This window comes from Hippopotamus amphibius, chromosome 8, assembly GCF_030028045.1.
Source record: "Hippopotamus amphibius kiboko isolate mHipAmp2 chromosome 8, mHipAmp2.hap2, whole genome shotgun sequence".
In the NCBI taxonomy this organism is placed as follows: domain Eukaryota; kingdom Metazoa; phylum Chordata; class Mammalia; order Artiodactyla; family Hippopotamidae; genus Hippopotamus; species Hippopotamus amphibius.
The window spans coordinates 87,639,457-87,654,230 of record NC_080193.1 but is presented as its reverse complement, the minus strand read 5'-3'; the positions used below and the strand labels follow the sequence as shown (position 1 = coordinate 87,654,230).

At 59.5% G+C, this 14,774-nt stretch overlaps 1 protein-coding gene across 6 annotated transcripts; it reads left to right on the top strand.

Annotated features, from left to right (window-relative positions):
* The first annotated feature begins 144 nt into the window (after nucleotides 1–144).
* On the top strand, nucleotides 145–13,811 carry GMPPA (GDP-mannose pyrophosphorylase A). Of its 6 annotated transcripts, none has more exons than XM_057746841.1 (13): nucleotides 145–1,142; nucleotides 1,248–1,345; nucleotides 2,593–2,696; nucleotides 2,964–3,150; nucleotides 3,484–3,543; nucleotides 4,553–4,683; nucleotides 5,674–5,808; nucleotides 5,922–6,019; nucleotides 6,101–6,234; nucleotides 6,408–6,500; nucleotides 6,623–6,791; nucleotides 9,958–10,079; nucleotides 13,744–13,811. In XM_057746841.1, exons 1-12 carry the CDS (start codon nucleotides 1,103–1,105, stop codon nucleotides 10,047–10,049), a joined length of 1,341 nt encoding a protein of 446 aa, XP_057602824.1. In that variant the 5' UTR covers nucleotides 145–1,102; the 3' UTR covers nucleotides 10,050–10,079; nucleotides 13,744–13,811. The 6 variants fall into 6 exon arrangements, 4 of the variants coding, with proteins under 4 accessions (XP_057602824.1, XP_057602826.1, XP_057602825.1 ...); XM_057746843.1 differs by lacking the exons at nucleotides 9,958–10,079; nucleotides 13,744–13,811 and adding an exon at nucleotides 7,081–7,382 and having other exon boundaries at nucleotides 145–510; nucleotides 1,082–1,142; nucleotides 6,188–6,234; XR_009055199.1 differs by lacking the exon at nucleotides 13,744–13,811 and having other exon boundaries at nucleotides 6,408–6,525; nucleotides 9,958–10,036.
* Nucleotides 13,812–14,774: the final 963 nt, after the last annotated feature.

Genomic DNA, 14,774 nt, shown 5'->3' with positions numbered 1-14,774 from the left:
CGCCCCCGCTAGATTCCTTGGCCACGCCCCCATATTCTCCCATAAATCCCACCTCCTCTCTTTTGATTAGAAAGCAAGCAGATAGTAAAAACTACAATTCCCGGCAGACTCCGCGAAGGAATTCTCGCGAGTTGCGAGAAGACACGTGCGCGGAAGGAGCAAGCAGTAGCGGGCGACAGATCTGGCAAAAGGGAACTAGTGGTAAAGGGAGCTGGTGGAGGGGCGGCGAAAGGGGTACAGGGCAAAGGACGGACGGTGGACCGAGAGCGGCTCGGAGGTCTTGGCTGGCTCTCCGCACTTCCGCTCTTGTGCTGGTCCCACAACCCCTGGCTACGCGAGCCTAGGATTTATTAGTCAGAGTCAGTTGTGGGGTTCAGAGGGTCAGCAGTCAGTTCTCCGAATCCAGAGATTCAGTACTTGTCATCAGTATCGGTAATCAGGGACTTGGTAGGTTCGGTGTTTGGGATGCTAAAGGAATCAGTCTTTTGATTCAGGGTTCATCACCTAGAGGTTAGTTTTAGGATTCAGGTTCAGCCTATATAGGTTTTTTGCTAGGATTTGGGATGTATCAGATGCGGATCAGTGTTAGTTCAGTACGTGGGATTCATTCTTAGGATTGTAGTTGAATATTTGCAGCTCACTCAGGTTCTGGGGTTCAATATTCAGGGTTCACTATTTGGGTTCAGGGCTTAACATCTAGAGTGAGGAAGCAACAATTGGAAATCAGTGGGTTTGGGGTTTCGGTTTTTTGAGGTTTGGGGTCTGAGAAGAGCGTCTCTTGCTGAGTTTCTGAGTTTGCTGAATTTGTGGCCAGAGGGAAGTCTGTTAGGGGCCAAATTGTGGGGTGTGAATTGGGTGAAATCACTGTGGGGTTTGAAGGCGGGCTGGAGTCTAGGCTGGGATTTGAGTTGTGTGGGATTTGTGAGGTGTTGTATCCTGGGCAGGTCTATATTGAACTTCGGGTTTACATCCTCCAGGAGGACTCTGTTGCTCTTTGGGGTTTGGGGCTTGTTTGGGGTATGAGTCAGGTTCCTGGGTTGGGGTGTGAGATCTGAGCCTGACTTCTCTGTTGGGATTTGAGGTTTAGGTAGCAATCGCCATCATGCTCAAAGCAGTGATCCTGATTGGAGGCCCTCAAAAGGGTGAGGAGCCAGGAGAATGGGGGGAGGAGGTTGGGCTGGAGTGGTTGGTGGGGTAGGGGCAGAGGGAGACAGAAAGCTGAAATGTGCTTCTTTCTCCTCTCCCAGGGACTCGCTTCAGGCCTTTGTCATTTGAGGTGCCCAAACCCCTGTTTCCTGTGGCGGGGGTCCCTATGATCCAGCACCACATTGAGGCTTGTGCCCAGGTAACCCCATAGGCTCCGCTCTCCCACCCCACTTCCTGCTCATGTTCTTCATGCTTTATTTCCCTCTTTTCAACCATGACCTTCCCACAGGGACCACAATTTACAAATGAAAATGTGAATGTCGCCCCCTGGAGTTGTGCAGTACAGCTGCCCTGCTGTCTTCCCCTAACCTAGTCTCTCCTCTGGCCTTGTGCTCAGATTTCACTCCTATTTTTAAAGCATGGAATGTGAGATCAGGCAAGAATCTCAGAGACAATTTAACACTGTAACAGGGGAACCTTAATGACAGCAAAGCACAGAACTCATACCTTTGCTCACTGTGGAGCTAATTTCTTTATTGCTTTTGGTATTGAAGCAGGCACGGTTTTATTTGAATCCAGTCTCTGCCTGCTGTAAGGACTTGGGTAAATTTCCCACCCTTTCTGAGCCTTAGGTTCCTTACTTGTAAAATGGAGGTGATTAGACCTGCTTTGTGGGGTGGTGAAGCTTGCGATGATGTTTGTAAAGTGCCTAGTACAATGTAGGCTCTTGATAAATGATATCCTCATCTCAGGCTCAGATTGACAGATAATAAATATGGGGGGGAAATGAATGGGTTATTTTTTTTTCTTCTTTTGGCTGCATTGGGTCTTAGTTGTGGCACGTGAGATCTTCATTGAGGCATGCATGGTCTTTCATTGAGGCACATAGGCTTCTCTCTAGTCGTGGCGCGCAGGTTTTCTCTCTTTGGTTGTGGCACATGGGCTCCAGGGCACGTGGGCTCTGTTGTTCGCGGCACTTAGGCTCTCTAGTTGAGGCACGTGAGCTCAGTAGTTGTGGTGCGCAGGCCTAGTTGCCCTGCAGCATGTGGGATCTTAGTTCCCCAAGCAGGGATTGAACCCACGTCCCCTGCATTAGAAGCCGGATTCTTTACCACTGGACCACTAGGGAAGTCCCTGAATGGGTTATTATTTAACACAGCCTCGTAAGCAAAAATCATCCCTAGGGTGAGCCCCAATTCAGATGTGAGGAGGCAGGGGATCATAGAATAATAAAAGATTAGAAGATCAGGGGCAGAGACTTCCTCCAACTTCCTCATTGTCCAGAGGAGAAAACAGACCAGAGTGGTAAAGTGAGTGCCCAGGGGCCCCACAGCTGAGAATGAAACTGTGATCTCCAGACTTATGGGCCAGTATCAGGGATTTCTCCCTCCTTTCATTCCCTACTATCAGATATTTTTTTCTTCCAACCTCTTCCCTTGTCCCCAGGTCCCTGGGATGCAGGAGATTCTGCTCATTGGCTTCTACCAACCTGATGAGCCCCTTACCCGGTTCCTAGAAGCTGCCCAGCAGGAGTTTAACCTTCCAATCAGGTGTCTGTGCATGCATGCTCTATGGGGTTGGGGGGCCGTGCCCTAAACCTCTGGTTCTCGGGAGTGAGGTGAGTCAGCATTCGCTGGACTTTACCCTCACATACTAGGAGGATTCTTACTTGGTCATCTCGGAATCCCTGAATATATTGAGTTTCTCTGTGGGCCTCGGGCAGGTGTACCTCTGGGAACAGGAGGAGTCAGGTGCCCAGGCTCCTGGTATCTGTCTCCTCTGATCTCACTGAGCTGGCCCTGGGGTCTTGGGGACAGGTACCTGCAGGAATTTGCCCCACTGGGCACAGGGGGTGGTCTCTACCATTTCCGGGACCAGATTCTGGCTGGAGGCCCCGAAGCCTTCTTCGTGCTCAATGCTGATGTCTGCTCCGACTTCCCCTTGAGCGCTATGTTGGATGTCCACAGACACCAGCCTCACCCCTTCTTGCTCCTTGGCACCACGGTGAGGCAGCAAGGGGGGCTGGAGGGTGCAGAGGGGGTGATCCAGAAAGGTTTCTGGAATGTAGGTGTTGGGAGGGAGGGGCAGCCCAGGAGGGTGGAGTGGGATCAGTCATCAGGAGGGAGATGGGCCAGAAACCCCAGCCGTGGAGGTGGCGGTGGGGACCCCGAGCCCTCTGGCTGCTCAGCAGTAGGGAGCGGGCCAGGGGTGGCGGCAGCTGCCAGCTCTCACCCTTGCTGATGCGTGCCCGGTGCAATGGGAGAGGGAAAGAAAGAGAAAACAGACCTTGCTGCCCTGGAGCTGGCAGGTCACTGTCTCGGTGTGTCTGTCTTTCAGGCTAACAGGACACAATCCCTCAACTACGGCTGCATTGTAGAGAATCCACAGACGCATGAGGTGAGAGCACAGAGGGGTCTGGCTGGGCACCTGCTCTGTTCCTCACCATCCCCCAGCCTCTAGAGAATGCTGGAACACTTTGGGATGGGCCCCAGTCTTGTGAAACAGGTTGTTCATCTCATATCCCTTCTAGAGAGGTTGGCGAGAGTGAAGGGCTGACAGGAGATGAATGATCAGGGCACTTTGGGAGCACAAAAGGAAGCCCAACCCAGCCTTGCCTGGGTGGGGGAGGGGAGAGCTCCCTGGAGAAGGCATGTTCTGAGATGAGTTTTAGATTTGTTTACATGAAGGAGACAGGAAGGCATGTGCAAAGGCCCAGAGGCAGGAAACAGCACAGCGCCTCCAGAATTATGGAGGTCGGAGCATAATCGGCAAGGCAGAGGGTCTCTGTCCCTGTTTGTGAAGCTCCCTGCCCCTGAGCCTGACTGACTTTCATGCACCTCTTTTATTTGTTCAAGCTTTGGTAGTAAAAATACATGTAAACACACACACACACACACACATTTTATTTTGAAGTTTTATGCTAGGCACTAGCTAGGTGTGAGGGAAACAGCCGAAGGACAATCCCTGCTTCTCAGGAACCCTTGGACTAGTGGGAGAGACGGTCAAAAACTAACCATCACAAGTGATACAAGTGCTACCCGTGAGGTGTGGCCAGAGGCCAGAGGTGCCCAGACCTGAGAAGCCAGCTCTGGGGCAGAGTGGACTCATAGAGGAAGTGACAGTGCCAGCTGGGTTTTGAAAACCGTGTTTTCCAGATGAAGAGTTGGAACGGGGCATTCCCAGCACAGGTATACAGTAGCATGGAGTTGTGTTCTGGAAGTACTGGGAGGTGGGCAGGAGAAAGGCATGAGTTCAGACTTATCTTGAAGGTGAAGGCCAGTGGCAAGATGCAGTCTGCACTTTAGGAAGACCACTCCGGCAGCAGGGACAACCTGGAAGTCAGAGGGCCTTAGGGGTTGGTGGCAGTGGCCTCTCCTCCACTGAGCCCAGCCCACCCTGTCCTCAGGTCCTGCACTACGTGGAGAAGCCCAGCACGTTTGTCAGTGACATCATCAACTGCGGCATCTACCTCTTCTCCCCGGAAGCCCTGAAGCCCCTTCGGGATGTCTTCCAGCGTAATCAGCAGGATGGCCAACTGTGAGGCAGGCTCCGTGGCCCTGTGACCGCAAGTGCCCCTGGTCATGGCCCCCCGCCCCCCAGTCTCTGCAGGCTCCGTCTCCACCCGCTCACCTTCCTTCTCCTTCTCATCGCCACTTGTCATCTCCAGCCGAGCCTCCCAGTCCCTCCCTTCCTAACCTCATTCTGTCCCTCTTCCTTATCCATCCCAGTTCCTCTTCTGTCACCGCCTGCCCACTCCCCTTCTGGTCCATTTCTCTCAAGCCCTGAGTGTCCCAGAGATGCCTTTCAGAACAGACGGCAGCACACACACTTGGGCGCACACAGGCTTGGGTGCAGACACACACACACACACACACACACACTCACACACACTCTCTCTCTCTCTCTCTCTCTCTCTCTCAGGCTGAGGCCTGGGACCTGTTCCCTTCTGTGGATCCCTGCCTTTGCTCCCTCCTCCCCTACCCATCTTCCCATCTCATGCCTAATTCACTCATCACCATCGTCTCATTCCCACCCATCTCTCTCCTTCTCTCTCCATCTCTCCTGGCCTCTCGGTCTGTTTCTGCTGAGCTGGCATCTCCACCATCTCTCTCCCTCTCTTTCTGTGACTGTCTCTGCCCTCACCAGCTGCCTTCCTCTGGGGTGAGTCTGTCTGTGTTTCATTCCATCCAGTGAAAGGGAGGGTGACCAGAGAGGGGTTCAGAGGAGTGGATGGGTGGGGGAGAAGGGGGAAAGGGGGAGAAGCCAGGTCTGGTCAAACTCCATCTGGATGGGGCAGGATGGGCAGCAGGTCTGTGCCTGGGGACACAGCTTGGGGAGGAGAGGGGATGATGTATGTGAGGGTGATGGGAGAGCTTCCTGGGATGTGGGCATCCCTTTGGAGCAGATCTGATCAGACCTGGAGAGGTGGTGGGATTCACTCTGATTCCTATTCCCAAAAGACTGGGTTGGCCCCCTAGTCCGGCTCACCTGGAGAACTGATGTCAGCATCCCCTTCCTTTGCGCCAGGGAGGACTCTTCAGGCTTGTGGCCCGGGGCAGGTACCATCCGCCTGGAACAGGATGTGTTCTCCGCCCTGGCAGGGCAGGGCCAGATCTATGTGCACCTCACTGACGGTATCTGGAGTCAGATCAAGTCTGCAGGGTATGGGAGGTGCCTCTGATGCGGTGGTTGGGTCACCTAGCAGTTGAGACTTTGGGGTGGTGGGCACAGGCTCTGCTGGCCCTTGAGCCCCTGCTCCACTTTCTGGCCTCCAGCTCAGCCCTCTACGCCTCCCGCCTCTATCTGAGCCAGTACCAGCTCACTCACCCAGAACGCCTGGCCAAGCACACCCCAGGGGGCCCACGGATTCGAGGTACCCGTCCTGCCCCAATTCCTAAGCTTTGCCCCCCAGCCCAGTCCCCTCTCCCCTCTGAGCCATGACTCCTCACCTCAGATGCAGAGGTCAAGTCTCAATCCCTGCCCTCCCTGAACCAGATGTGGTTTGGGGTATTTGCCCCCAGATCCTCTCTTCTGCTTCTAGGAAATGTTTACATCCACCCAACGGCTAAGGTGGCCCCATCGGCTGTGGTAAGTGGTGGCCCCGCCCAGGGGAAGGAAGGTGGCCACCGGGATGGGTGGGGATACCTCCCAAGGTCAGAGTGGTCTCTCCACTTTGTCGTGGCCTGTTGTGGCCTCAAGCAGGTCCCTTCCCCCTTATCTGTTCTGTGAGGGGATTGGATTGGTTCTGCTCTTCTCCACAGCTGGGCCCCAACGTCTCCATCGGGGAAGGGGTGACCGTGGGCGAGGGCGTGCGGCTCCGAGAGAGCATCGTCCTCCACGGAGCCGCGCTGCAGGTGGGCGTCCAGGTGCACGCGGCAGGTGTGGCGCCCCGAGAGGCCGCGGGGAGGGGCGAGCCCCAGGGGCCCTGCACCTGGCCCCTCCTCAGCCCCTCACCTCCCGTCATGCTGTTTGGCAGGAGCACACGTGTGTTCTGCACAGCATCGTGGGCTGGGGGAGCACGGTGGGGCGCTGGGCCCGCGTGGAGGGCACGCCCAATGACCCCAATCCCAACGACCCCCGAGCCCACGTGGACAGCGAGAGCTTATTCAAGGATGGGCGGCTGCTGCCCGCCATCACCATCCTCGGTAGGCTTCCCGGGGCCCTCGCGGTGAGAAACCTCCACGGGTGAGGGCCGTGCCCTGTGGGAGCCTGTGTGCGTGTGTGCATGTGTGTGCGCGCGTGTGTGGGTTTTATTCCCTTAGCAAACATTTCCCATGCCTGCTGCGTGCCAGGTCCTGTGTGCGTCACAGGGGGCGTGAGGCTGGGGCACAGACGGACCGGGAGGGATCCCTTCCAGGTGGCGGTGGCCCCCAGCTCATCGCCTCTCCCCTCCCCTCCCCACGGCCTCCCTCGGGTGCACTCGTCCACACGCAGGCTGCCGCGTCCGGATCCCTGCCGAGGTGCTCATCCTGAACTCGATTGTTCTGCCGCACAAGGAGCTGAGCCGCAGCTTCACCAACCAGATCATCCTCTGAGGGGGGCTCCCAGAACCCCCCCACCCCCCGCCCCGGCTCCTATCCGCTTGCCGTGAGGCTCCTGTCTGCATGGGCAGCCTCTGTCCAGGAGGGACTGGAGGAAGCCAGGCGGGCTCTTCATGCACGCGGGGAGCCGCGCGGGTGGCCGGGGGACGGGTGGCCTCCCTCTCCACTCCCTAATAAACCCGGGTGAACCTTGGAGCCAGCACGGACTCCGCTTGTGCCTGGGCTGGGGATGCGGGTGGGAGGGGGGCAGCTGAGTCAGGCCCCCCCACATTAGCATTTAAATTGGAGTCGTTGCTGTGGGCTCATGAATAATGAATCTGGAGCCCTGGTGACTCTCCCCCTCCCGCTGCCCCAGCCTCTCGCGCTGCCCTGGAGGAAGGCCCTCAAGGCTCCCAGCGCGCGGGCCCCGCCTCCACCCCGAGGCTGCCTCCCTGCTCCTCTCCACTGGGCCTGGCTCAGGCTCCGGAGTGTCAGGATTCTGAAGGGAAGGGGAAGGATTGCGGTTGGGTCGTGGGGTGCAGGCGGCAGGCACGGGGACTGGGAGCCCAGGGCCCAAGGTTGGGTCGCTAGGTGCCCACTCTCCTTGGCTCCTGCCGAGCGCCGGCCCTGGCCCGCTCTCTACTTTGCCAGCTCCATCTGCTCCCAGCCTGGCTTTTGGTGGGGTGGGGGTTTCTCTCCCGCCCGAGGCCTGGTATCTGTCTCCTGGTCCCTGGCAGGCAGGGTGGGTCTGAGCTGGTGCCTTTCTCTCCAGAAGCACAGTGGGAGCTGCTCTGTTCTAGGAGGGGAGGGGCCCTGGCCACCTCCCTCCACCCTGGCTCTGCCCTTTGTGGGGTGGGTCTCAGTCTCCCTTCCACATTCCTGAAGCCCCAGGGAAACCCAGCCACCTCTCATGTTTGCCCGTGACCCCCGTGTGCCCCTCCTGGTGCCCCCCTTTCCCCAGCTGTGGGTGCGGAGCTTAGTTGCCAGCTGAGCTGGTAATGATCATAATCTGCTAATTGAGAGGAATCTAATTACCCAAAGAGGATGGGGGGGCAGGGCGTGGGCGGGAGGGAGGAGGGGGTCCTGGCAGCAGGAATGGGTGGCAGCAGCAGGGCGCCGGGGCCTGGGTATCAGCACCAGGGTCGGGACAGAGCCCAGGATTTCAGAGCTCCAGAGCTGGGCAGTTAGGAAGATGCACTTTTTCAGGAGCTGGGCTAAGGGTGGCCTGGGGATGGGGCTCGGTGTGACCTCCCAGCCCCTGGAGGCCCCGTAGGCTGTGTCAGAGCACGTGTGAAATGACCAGGGGTTTTTACTGGTCCTGACCTACAACCTGCCTGGACTCAGCCCTTTTCTTGCTTCCCATTCCTGGTCCCTCCAGTCTCTGCCTCCCGCCCAGACCTCCTGTCACCTCTGCATGGGGTCCCGAGGGGGCTGCAGATGTCTCCTCTGGGCAGGGGTCAGCCCCCTGAGGGAAGGGCTGGGAGAGGGGTGGGCCACAGGGCCAGGGGCTGGGTCCCTTCCTCTCCTCCCCCCAGTCCTGACCCTTCTGTTCCGAGTGGTTGGCAAAGGCCATGGCAGCTTCATCATAAATATGATAATTTAATTATTTTCTCAGCAAAACACCGTGAAATCCAATAAGTCTGTGTCAGGCCCTGGCCCCTGGGATCCCCCTCCTGGGCTCGGTGGGGGTGGGGACAGGCACTGGACAGGGACGGGGTCAGTGTTTGAAGTGTAGAGGGGCTAGTGAAGCTGAGGTCTCTGTGGCGGGCACCACCCACACACACACACACACACACACACACACACACACACACACGGAGTGACTGTGATGTGTGCTCAGGTGGAGAGGGGTCTAAGGAGAGAATTTCCAATGCCCCTCACTCCTCTCCAGCCCAGTCTGCCCTGGGCGGGGCCTAGCACCCCTCCACCTATTAGGGCACCAGGCAGAGCCCGGGATGTGGGAGAACCCTGCCTCTGGAGGGGACCGTGCAGAGCCCCCTTCACCACCTCCGGGACCTCATTGGCCCTGTAAGGGTAGGAGGATGCTGGCCCTGCTAGAACGGAGGGAACTGGGGTGGGAAGGAGGGGGGAGGGGGGAGGGATGCGGGGGAGGGGTGCTCTCCTGCCATTAGCGCTTTTCTTGGTTTCCATAAAAAGATTACTCTGTAAAATCAGCGAGGGAGAGCAAGCTGGGGGCCGGGGAGGGGGTGGGTCCCTGGCACTAAGCTGGATGGGGTGACAAGAGGAGGAGAGCTGGGGACGGGGACTGAGCATGGAGAGAAATCTGGATGGGCTTCAGGAGACGGCCAGGGGGAGAGGCTGAGCCAAGAACACAGACTGGGGGGAGGCTGGCCAGGATGGGGTGGGGCGGGGGCAGGGCCCTCATCTCCCTCCCGCCTGGGCCTCCTTCCCACCCCCATCTCCGTTCCCTCCCCCTGGCACTCAGCAGCCATTATCGGGGGAGCAGATTGCAGCCCCCTCCCCCTCTCCGGGAAGCAGGCACAGCTGGGGCCCTGCCACATCTGCCGCATCCGCATGGAGCACAGCTGGGTGTGCCCAGAGCCACGCTCCCCAAAACACAAAGTGGGGGCGGGGGCCAAGGGGAGCCCAGACCCCTGAGACAGACACACTGACACCTCTGCCAACAGACACAGACTCCTCCAGGCGAAGCGACACCCACCACCACACACGCTCCCTCGTGTGCAGAGACAGGAGAACTGACAAACATGCAATTACTCTGCCCCGCCTGCCGCCCTCACCCCTTCCTCCTCCTCCCCTTCCTTCCCTACAGGCTCCCCTCCACCGCCTGGGCCACCTATGAACCGCCCTCAGCCCTCGTCTGGAGGGAGCAGGGGCTTCACTCTCCCCAGGCACACCCTCTGAAAGGCTTGGAGAAGAGGAGGGCAAGGAGTGGTGAGTGCCATCAGGTCTCAGGCTTGAGCCTGCGGAAGCCACTGCTCCCTTCCGTGCCCACGCCCCTCCCCACAAGGAAACCCCCTCTGAAACATTGGCCCTTGCCGCCCAGGACGTGATGGGGTCTGCATCCCAGGGCGGGCTGGCTGTGCATCCTTGATTGTGGTCAAGTCCCCATGACAGTCTGTGTTCCACTGGCCACCTCAAGGAGGCGCTGTATGTCCTGCCTGTCCAAGTTCCAGCCAGAGCTGGGTGGCCCCCAGGGTCGGCCCCTGCCACTCCCCTCCCCAACAATCTGTACCCTCCCCTCAGCAATGCACCCCTCCGCTTAGCTCTGCTACCCCAACAGGCACAGGGTATGGGGCCTCCATCAATGGCGGAAAAGTCCCCCTCCTCTGAAGAGATGATCAGGAGTCCCTTCAATTCCCAGGCGATGACCACCTCCGGCCTCTGATTAAATCCTGCTCCTTTGTAGCCCTCGTTTCTCGCACTCATCTCCTTGGCCCTGATGTCTTGGCCTCAGCCCCCTCCTCCCTGCCTCCCCCCACCCCCGTGTCCCATGCCTCGCCCCGCCCCAGCCCCTCAGAGCTTTAATCCCTCCTGCTCCCGTGCTGCCTTATCTGCTCCCAGCAGCTTTCACTGCTGCAAAGCCCTCCCCCTCCTCTGGATCTTCTTCCCCCCTCCTTGCCCGGTTGTCTCTTCTCTCTGACCAGCATCCCCCGGCCTGTCTTTGCGGCTCAGACCCCCATGACGACTCCTGGCTGACCAGATCTGCACCCCAGTGCCTTTTGCCCTCTCTCCAGCCTCAGCTCCGAGGTTGCCAGCTGCCCACCCAGTCCCACATTGGCCTCTTCCCACCCCAGCCCTCCCCCACAGGCCCCACAGACTTGGTCAGTTTCTGACCAGCCAAGATTTTTTCATCTTTCTTCCTTCCCTGCTCTCCCTTTCCTGGCCCCCTCCCCCAGTTCCTCCATCCGCCCCTCGATCTTGCACATGGTCCCCTTCAATCCCAGTGACCCACTGCCTCGGCTCAGGCATCCCTGAAACAGGATGCGGGGTTGTCAGTGCCAGCCACAGGAGAGGGCTCAGGGCTGGGCTGGCCCTCGGACAGGCTAGGGGGTGCAGAGTGCTGGCGGGCAGTGGGGGCAGGGCCCGGCGGCGGGACGCTAACCCTCTTCAGTTGCCTCAGATCACGTCCGGACCTCCCCACCCCCTTCCCTGGGACTCTCATTAACCGCTTCTCCTGCCTCGTCCGCGGCATAAATAACCCAGATAAATCAGCCGCCGTCCGCCCCCCGCCCCTCGGCCCCCGCACAGCCCGTTTGTCACCGCTGCTCGCTCACCAGCCAGGCCTGGCCCAGTCCTGGCCTCCGCACCCCCATCCGTGTCCCTTCCCGCCCACGTCTGTCCCACACTGGCTCATGCCTTGGTCCGCAGCAGAGCCAGGCCTGGGATGGGTGTCTGGGCTGGGCAGGGTGGCCAGGGGTTGTACTCCGGGAGCAGGGGGAGGCTGGGGCCTCTCCCTAGGAGAATGCTTTCTAGGAGTTCGGGGGTCATGTCAGTTAGGAGTGGGGCCACCCAGGCCGGGAGTCTAAGGCCCACAAATTGGGGGAAGGGGCAAATGCAGCTCAGCTTAGGGGTCCCTGCTGGGAGAAGAGGCAACCCAAGAGCTTGGGGGGTGGGATGGGCCTTGGAGGCTCTTTGGAACCCTGGGAGGTCTCAAGGTTTACCTTTTGGAGCATTTTGCCCAAATAAAGCCTCTATGCCCCCTACCAGGTGCTTTGAATCAGAACCCTCCTGCCTTCCCTCACCTCTCTGCCGCCCCTCCCCCGGCCCCTCCCCCGCCCAGTTCCCATGCCCTGCCTTGTCAGGCTGTACATACAGACACCACTCTAATCTCTGCCTCTCAGGCCATCCACCATTCCCTTTCTGTCAGGAAGCCTAGTTCAGCCCTTGGGGGTTGGGGGTAGGTGGGTGGGTGGAGAACTGGACTGGGAACAAATCTGGGGAATGGGGACAACTGGAGGGTGGAGGATGCCTGGCTAAGGCTTCATATCCTGACCCTGCACTTCCTTCCACCCCCCCCCGCCCCCACCCGCCAGCAACCTGCACCCACATTCTCACCCCCAGAGTCCTTGGCAGCCCCTGCCTTTTGCTCACACCCAGCTTGGGTCCCAGCTAGCCACACTTGGCCCTGATGCTCACTGCAGGGGGCAGCTGGTCCCCTGGGAGCGGGTGGGGGACGCGAGGAAGGGACGGGGGAGCTTGGGCGCCGGGCTGGGGGTGGGGGTGGGGAAGAAGCTGGGCCAGGCCCCAGGGACCAGCTGGGCAATGAGCCGGGGAAGCAGCCGGGAGGCTAAATGAGGGAGATTATCACCCAACTGCAGCCGGGCAGAGAGGGAGGCAGGCGGGGAAGCGGGGAGAGGGAGGGGAGAAAGGACGGCGGCCAGAGGCAAAGGGGGCGTAAGGGGACTGGGGCGGTGATGGAAGAGGCTGGAGGAATGGGGGGAAAAGACCAAGGGATGGGCTGAAAGGACATGGCGGGGGGCTCTCACTGAGCACGACCACATGCCTGGGGTCTGGGAGACTGGGTGATGGGGACGTGGGGACAATGGGAGGCAGCCGGCTGCGAGGCAGTGGTGGGGGGCGCGTGGAGCTAACTGCTGTTCCATTTCCCAGTGGCCCGGAACTCCCCTCACCACCCTCTGCCACCCTGCCCCACCATACCGGGTTATCACCCAGCTTCATTCCTTCCAGAGGCTGAAGGCTCCCTGACGTGCCCTCAGGAGGAAAGAGGGTGTGCTTTGGACTCATGCTGGAGGCCAGTAGGTTGGGGAGAATGGCCCTGTGTTCTCACTGGATGGCAGGACAATTTTGTGACAGGCACTGAGTCCTGGGCAGCAACCAGTGCTGGGGAGATTGGGGGGCAGCTCCCCGCTTTCTTGGCAGAGCCCCAGACTGAAGTAACCTTAAAAAAGCAATTAAATCACCTTTAAAAAAAAAAAAAGCCGAGTAAAGAAAAATCAATACTAGGAGAAAGGGGAAGAGAGAGGCTAGGGAGGATAAAGAGGTGGGGGAGGAAGTGCTGGAAGGGTCTGGCAGTCTAGCAGGGAGGGGTGAATGTGGCGGGGGGCCGCCTGGGCAGGGGGCAGAGATGGGGACTGTCCGTGGTCACTGGGAGACTCTGAGTGCTAACTCAGCAGCTGCTCTCAGTGCCAACCTCTTTCCCCACAGACACTGCCAGAGGTAGCCCATGACCCCAGGGGTCTTGTCTCCTCAGCTTGGGGCAGCTGGCTTGTGGAGAAGCCCAGCCAAGGGGCCGCTGAGGAAGCTACTTTGATGAGAGGCTGGGGACGGCCCCCCCAGGGTGCCATGCAGGGCCAGGGTTGGGGCGGGGCTGTGGGTGGGGGGGCTCTATGCTGGGGTGACCCGTGATGGATGGGGCCTGACCTGACCTTGCAGCCAAGGGTGAGCAGAGTGGTTCCCTGCCTCCCGGGGGAGCCATTCCTGGGCCCCTTTCCCGGGCCAGGCAGGGGCTGCGACTGGCAGGGCAGGCCTGCCGCAGGGGAGGGGTGGCCGCTCGGCCGCGGGTGGACCGCGGGCTCTAATCCCCAGCAGCTGCTGTTTCCCTCAGATCGATTCCCTTCTCACTTTTTTTTTTCAGCTGCCGGTTCCGCGGCTCGGATCGATGGAGCCGCCTCCCCCGTCCCTCTGAGCTTCCTCTCCCTGCTGCTCGTTAGCGCCCCGATTAATCGGCCCCCCCTTTCCTCTAGGGGACAAGTGCTTCCTCTCCCATGAGGGCTCCCCAGAGCACAAGCTGCTCACTGTGACCCCCACCCCCCCCCCCGCCGGGGCTGCCGAGGCATCATGACCTCCCGGCAGGCCGGCCACCGGGGGCCCCATCCCTGCCTGTGATAACAGCCCACATGCCTTCCCTTCCACCAGACGGCAGCCGCCCCAGGGCTCCCCTGCCCCGCTGCCAGGCACCCCCTGCATCAGTTTTTTTAGGATTGCATTCCCTCCCATTCAACCCCAGCACATCTCTACCCGCTCCAACACCCCCATTTGGGCTCTTCCTGACCTCCATTCCACACCCTCTCCCCCACATCATACCTCCTCTGCTCCCTGGCCAGTCCCCCCACCCCCCGCCTGGCTGCGGCAAGGGATTTGGGAAACATGTGGGGAGGCAACGTGGGCACAGATGGGCAAGTCAGCCAGGGTACCCTCTGTCCCAGACACATAAGAGACTGAGTTTTGGGGGTGGAGGCGAAGGGGGCAGCCAGCGTGGCAGAGGGCACAGGGGTGTGGTGGGTGTTAAGTCGGGGGCAAAGCTCTAGGGAAGCCAAGAATGTTGGTGGAGCTACCATTGTCCATCTTGCCTGCCTTCCTCTGCCCTCCTCTCCCCTCCCTCATTCAAACAAGTGGCTCTCCCAAGGAGTTTCCGGAAGCCGCCGTGAGCGGGGTAGCAGGGTCTGGTGGTGGCTGGGTACTGGAGTCAGGAGGCATGGAGACCGGGAGGTGGGGGATGGCGTTAGCTGACCCCTCCTGGGGTGTGGTCCGGAAAAGTAGCAGAATGAACTAAGGACTCTGGGTGCAACGCTCTTCCCTGGGTGGCCTGGGAGTGGGGCCATGTGGGAACCCCACGAAAGGGTAGGGTGTAGCAAGAGTTTGGGGGCATCCCGACGAGGTCTCAGG

Bases quoted from the DNA above. Each gene is read 5' to 3' on its own strand.
- GMPPA (XM_057746840.1), top strand. From the start codon at position 1,103: ATGCTCAAAGCAGTGATCCTGATTGGAGGCCCTCAAAAGG. The intron at 3,151-3,483 runs GTGAGGCAGCAA...TCTGTCTTTCAG, and splicing joins TCTTGCTCCTTGGCACCACG to GCTAACAGGACACAATCCCT. The intron at 5,809-5,921 runs GTATGGGAGGTG...TCTGGCCTCCAG, and splicing joins AGTCAGATCAAGTCTGCAGG to CTCAGCCCTCTACGCCTCCC.